At 26.3% G+C, this 6,802-nt stretch overlaps 1 protein-coding gene across 1 annotated transcript in view; it reads right to left on the bottom strand.

Annotated features, from left to right (window-relative positions):
- Positions 1–164: 164 nt before the first annotated feature.
- LOC129786077 (acetylcholinesterase-like) overlaps positions 165–6,802 on the bottom strand; it is a 29,157-nt gene continuing 22,519 nt past the window's right edge. The window contains exon 8 of the mRNA XM_055820888.1: positions 165–6,768. Within this exon, the coding sequence (XP_055676863.1) occupies positions 6,641–6,768 (128 nt within the window). The 3' untranslated portion in view covers positions 165–6,640. The remainder of the gene's footprint in view (positions 6,769–6,802) is intronic.

The raw sequence follows: 6,802 nt of genomic DNA, 5'->3' as shown, positions 1-6,802 counted from the left end.
TGAGGTTAGAATATTTCCTAAGAGCAACCCCAATACCGCTAGATTCCGCTAAATTTTTACCAGCAAAAACGCGCGGGACTTTCAAATAGCACAAGGTAAGAAGAAAATTTGGAAAATATTTTTAGAGAGATTTTTATTCACTTTTTTTCACCAAGAAAGGCAAATTTAAGAGAATTTTCAATAAAATTGTGTGTATTTTTATATTATCTATACACAACATTTACATTTAACAAAGCATTTTACATATTTCAGATGTATTACATTACTTATTAGGAAATTTTTAATTATAATAGCATTCTTGTTTTTTTTTTATTTAGTAAATTTTACTAATTTTGGTTTTTGTTCATTTATCCAAAAGGTATTCAATAGCAATTTTTATGATTCTTTTTTTTCTTGTAAAAATTAGTTTTTTTTAAGCCTTTTCTTACTTTTTTTTGCGACTTGATGTGGTTTTTTTAATGCTCAAGAAGAGAGTAGAGGAGGGTGTATAAAATGAAGTATATTATAGAAAAAGTGTTGATTTTGTGCATCATTTTTTCTTGTTTTTTTTTTTGTTTATTAATTCTTGGATAGAAAGTTTGTGGTTCTAGAAAAAAGACAAGAGTTTAGATTGTTTTCAGAATGTTTTATTTATTTTTGTAAGTAACTATAGATAAATGGGTCATTGTAATGTAATTTGTGTTTTTGCAATTATTGTAATTTATAATTTATAGCATTTCTTAGGCCCAACTACTTTTTTGTAATGATTTTTTTTCTTCATTTTTTTTTATCTACTTAAAAATTCATCGTATTCTTCTTTTTTTTTGGAATGAAAGGAGGGATAACAATCACATTAATTAATTAATTAATAATAATAAATTTCTTTTCCTCTTGTCAAATACATTTTGTTATAAATAGAGCAATAAGAATTTATAAATGTACATAACTCTGAACAAATGAAGCGTCACTGTGAATAATTTTATTTCACTCCAACTTAATTTTATAGAAATATTCAATTTGTCATCTTTTTTTTTATTAAACATTAATTTATTCTGTGAAGGAATTCCTCAATAATCCTTTAATGCATTTTTTGTAAGTTCTTGAGATGTGATTAACAACATGTAACAATTATACTGTGACGATTATTGTTTCTCTATTTTTGTCCACTAGTCATCATCTTTTTTTTGTCTTAATTCTATTATTTTTCTACTATAATTAGATAAAAGTTCTTTATCAGTTGTGTGTTGTTCTTTTCCTTTTTTCCCAGATGCCTTCACCTTCACTTTCAAGGGGTTAGCCTCAGATTTCCATTCTCGATAAATCCGTTTAGTGCATTTTTTTTCTTTTTAATTATGGTTATCACAATTAATATATTGAGCTAATCATTTTTCTTATTTATATATATTTTTCTTCTTGTCTCAAAGATAATAAGGTGTGTGGTGTGACATTAAAATGAATGTAAAAAAATCATTTTTATATATTGATTTTTTTCTTCAATAAATTGATGATAAAATAACAAAAAATAAATCATTCAAATTGATTCTCATACAAAATATAATTTCCAACTTGGAAAACTTCTCACAAACTTTTTTTTGCATTGGATTTTAATATAAAATGAATAAAAATATTGTGTGTGAGTGCTAAGGAAAGTTCTAGGCTAATTCAAGAAGTTTCCATTTTAGTGAACAGATCTATCTTGGTCGTTTTTTTTTTTCTTCTTAAGTTCGCTCCGACAAATTTTGTTTCTCGCAAAATTTCGCATTAATTTCTCAAGCAAAAAGAAATAAAATAAAATAAAAATTACACTATTTGGCCAATTTACTCAATATACATACTTTTTTTTATTCCCTACGCGAGAGTTTAGTGAATTTTCTTTTTTTTTTATGATTATCCCAGGAAGAGCTTTGAAGTTCTCTATATAGCCCTCTCATGGCACTATTCGATACACACACGCATTGCCATTTAGCTATATATCATTTAGGTGAAAAATAAAAGCTCGATAGTCGATATCGAGACAGCCAATGTGATGCGAAAAGCTTTTTTTTTTAATTGGAACAATTTACTTTCACTATAATCCACTTTCTTTTACTCCCAAAGGAACTAATCTTTAGTTCTATCAGCTAAAAAAGTAAGAAAGTTTGAAAATAAAATATAGAAAATCATTTATCTAGGCTCTTAGCAACAATGACAAATAGGCAATGCAACTTTATTTCATTAAAAGCACAATTTATCAGTGATAAATGCGTGATATGAGCGCGCAACGACTACAAATTTTTTTTTAGGTGATCCCTTAATTAATTATTATGTGAATTTAAAAAATATCTCTTTTTTCGCTTTTCAAATTATGCCTCAATTTTTCATTTATTACTTCTATATAGTACGTCTTTTTTTTTCTTTAAATATACCGATAGTACTTCAAAATGTTCTATTATTAACCTACTATATATTCCAAATGCATGGAAAGAAGACTTTTAAAAAAATCCTAAAGGTAGGTAAAGGAGGTACAGTATAAGACTAATTCGCTGTATATGAACTATTTTTGTGAATTTATTTGCCATGTGGTAGCAATTAGTTTGTCTTGGGAGTCAACATAATAAATTTATGGCATTCGTACGTGAAAAGGAATGAGAGGAGAGAAGTATATAGTGCAGAAAAATGGATATTAAGTTTATGATTGAGATATCAACTGAAATGGTATATTATTTTATTTAAGGTGATGTTTTACCTATGTATATAGTATCAATTTTCCCACTGTCTACAGGCTTTTAAAAATTCATACAATTCAGTATTAAAGAATAAATATTTCAAGACAAACCACATACCATTTTACAGGTCAATGAGTGAAATTTTATCGCAGTCTAACAAATTTATGATTTTCCATTTTTAAATTATTCAAAATATTAGTCTAAATTAGTTTTTCAATAAATTCAAACAAAAAATGTTTAAGGGGTGTCAATTTTGGTTTTTTTAATTATAAAAAAAATAATAAAGGATCTTGTTAAATTATTAAATTAATCACGAGTAAATTACGCGTTAGTGCGATAATATTTCAAACACGGATCTGTCAAATGTGCAATGTCTCTATGTTCTTGTTGAATTTTTTTCATATATAATGTAGGTACTGACAAAGAAATATTATTCTGTTTCTTCAGTATTTTTTTCTTTAATATTTGCGTTACAATATGATTCATTTTTTTCATTAATATACAATCGTTTAGTTATTATTTATTATTAATTTCATATGTTCTATATAATGTGTGTATATATTTAGTAAATATTAAATATTATAGTTTTGCACCAATGGAGATATGTAGCGTGATTTTATTAGCTTTTTTTCCTTTTATCAGTTGCTGTATAAATTGTCCTTCATTATAATCTCATTATATTTTTAGTTTTTATTAAAGGGATCACTATAACGATTTCGTGTCTTTTAATTTCTCTATTTAGGAAGAGTCTGTGTGTAGGTCGGTTACAAAACAACAGTAAAAAGTTTCATTTTTTTTTCATTATCTGAGGAGCATTTTGAGAAAATTCTTTATTATATTAACTACTTGAGTCGAGTAGTTTTTTTTCATTCTTTCAGTTGAGTGTTAATTATTGATGTTAATTTTTTTTATTATTATATTTGTTTTTTTTAAGGTCATTGTAATATTTTTTCTTTCATTACAGTAGTCAAAATGTTAATATAATTTATTGTAATTTCTGTAAATGAATTTCAATATCCTTAATCCATTTCTCTGAATTTTTATTTCATCTTGAATTAGTTTTATCACGTATTGAAACGCTCCTAAATATTTTTTTTATGATTTTAAATTTTATTTTCTTTCTAAAAACGTCTCTGAATGTGATGATTTGTTTTTTTTTACTTCAACTTTTATTTTCTTTTCTTTTTTCCTCCTTTGTCCATGTTCTTTATCATTTTGAATGAAATTAGAAATCGAAGCTATATGTTCACATCACAGTACTTGACGATTTGAATGTGATTGCAAATTCTTTGTAATTAATCCCCTCTCGATTTCGATCAATAAAATTTCACAAAGTCCGCTCTGTCATACTCTACTTTTTCATTTTTTTCATCTGTACTAATTATTTTTATGCACTACTACAAAGCTTATTTTAATATATTTTTTTAAGCACAAAATTTCAGATTTTGTCTTTACATACTATAAGTAGGTATTCATTTTTTGTCGGATGTGAACAAACTTCAAGAAATAGTGGATCCTGCCTTTTTTTCTTTCATTCTTTTTGCAACTGATCCTCTTCTAAGAAATAATTATTTTCCTAATATTTTTTTTAAATTTTTTTTTCTCCATATTTTATTTACATTTTTTCATACTTATCTCTTCTATGCAACTATGTTTAAATTTTGTTTCCTTCATATCAATTTTTTTTATTTAGTTGGTCGTTCATTTTAAATAACCTCATATTTATTTTATTTTATTTTTAATCTCATTAACGGATATTATCATGTCTTTTTTTTGGAACAGTACGTGCAGGTAAATCCGATTGTATGCACAATAACAATTTATTTTTTTTTAAACTCAATCAATTTTGTATTAATCAATACTATTTTCCTTTCCACATTTTTCGCTATTTTTCATTTTATCAAAAACACAAAAAAATATTTCCCTATTCATGCATGGATAAATATTTGAAATTGAGTGTAAATGTAGCAAAATCAATAAACCTACTTTTTTGTGTAAAATACAATGTTTGATGAGATTCGTAAAAATGAGTAGAAATGTGTTTGTTCTTACCAAGTAGGGTTTCTCTGTAAGAATGATGTCAATATGAAAATTCTTATATTGATACCTCATTAGTCAATTTCATCATTTCTTACACTTTTTTTTACCATTATGCAAATTAAAAGCATTTTTTTACGGCTAGATCGATATTTAGACAATTTTTTTTCCTAAATACATACTTTTTCTTTTCATTTTTATTAAATATGTAGGTGTAAAAATTTCATTATTGAAAAACCTTTTATTTTTTATTTTCTCTTTCACCCCAAAAGCGTAAAATGTAATCTATTTTATACTCTAAACTTTTCAAACCTATTGTTTTTTTTCCTTTTGGTTCACAATACGTAAGGCAGCAAAGACATGGGAAATTCAATATTAAATTTGGTTTTTTTCATCTCCAAATTGGGTATATTTAGAAAGATTTTCCGGGAAAAATTAAAGATTTTATTTCTTTGTAGAAATTCAGGAGGAACTCAAATATTTAGGAAGATTTCTTTATTTGGCTTTCTTGGTTAATTTATATATTTAATCAAGCATTTTCTCTTTGACCGGCTATAACCTAGTTAATTAGGCAATTGAAAGCCAATACCAACATTTTTTTTGTATTAAGTGCTTTTAGCAACACATCAACATCTTGCTCTATTTGCCATTAAATATTTTTCTTTTTTTTAATAATATTGTAAAATTAATTGAAAAGAAACTCATTGTAACTTGAAAAAATTCGTTGCAATGCAATTTGCATTTAATTCCATATTTTTCTTCTATAAAAATTAAATAAAAGAGCATATAGATATTAAGCTTTTCTATTCCATTGTCTCACCATTTTAGCTGTGATTTAATGTTATGTAGATACGTAATAAAATGGGGGGCCATAAGAATTTAGAAGTTTTTTTTCTTCAACTAAAACTTAATGAATTCTGAAATGTCAAAAAATCAAAAAAATACGTCAATTTACCCTCCTTTTAAGTTGAATTTGGTTTTGTAGATTTTTCTCAAATGGTCATATCTTAGAGTACCTCTACATTCTTAGTCATCATACGAAATTGTAAGCTTAAATGATATGTTTTTTATCTGAACATTTTTTTTCTCCTCATTTTTAATTTTATATTTTTCTTGTTTCATTTTTTTCTCAATTTAATTTTTCATTTTACTTTTATTCCTTCACTAGGTATATAATTAAGTTTTTTTCTTAATAATAAAAATTAATAATTCAGTCAAGCCGAGACTTTTGCAATCGTTAGTATTTGATTATTTCTTACATCACATAATAAAATATTGTTTATGTATAAAGCCACTACATTTATGACCGATAGTGCTTCCCGTCCCTATACTGCGCTGCAGCCTTCTGGGGCATCTACATATAGCCGCGTCCTTTTTTTTTTATTAGTACCGCCCGACCTGCATAGAGCTTATATCTCATGGGGACATCGTACATTTTGAACATTTATTAATTTACAGTTTATTCGTCGTATGGAATTCTATGTAGTTATGCATGCGATCTGCATAAACATATACAGAATTCATATGATGAGAAAACTATACATTATATTTAGTTAAAGGGCATATTCTTCTACTTCCATTCAAATGCAATTTGCATTCATTGCTTAATTATTATAATTAAGTAGTTTAGTGAGTACTCCTTTAAGAGATAATTTATGCCTAACTTTTTTTTTCTTCTTGGATGGTGGATGGATGCAATAAATATGGGTGGATTAACTTTCTCACACTTTTTCCGCTTCTTTCATATTTTCTTTGGCGAATCAAATACAGATCTCCCAAATGAATTTTGAAGTCTTTCCCAATTTAGATTAAAACCACGTTTTACTTTACTACTCAATGTGAATGTAGTATATAAATTTTAATAGCAATTATCGTGACGAAACACATAATTGTGGTACTCTTAATCAGGAAAGGTGTCATTAATTGACACTGCATATTATTCCCAGCATGGCCAAGAGCACGATGACTACGGGAAAATTTTGCTTCTTGATGCTTTGATTTCCAGCGCTGGTGCAATTTTTTTGGCTCTCTAAAGAATTGTTTTCTTCTGAAAAGGGAAAAAAATATGCATTAAAATTTGG

This window comes from Lutzomyia longipalpis, chromosome 1, assembly GCF_024334085.1.
Source record: "Lutzomyia longipalpis isolate SR_M1_2022 chromosome 1, ASM2433408v1".
Classification (NCBI taxonomy): Eukaryota; Metazoa; Arthropoda; class Insecta; order Diptera; family Psychodidae; genus Lutzomyia; species Lutzomyia longipalpis.
This window is presented reverse-complemented; position numbering and strand designations above follow the sequence as displayed.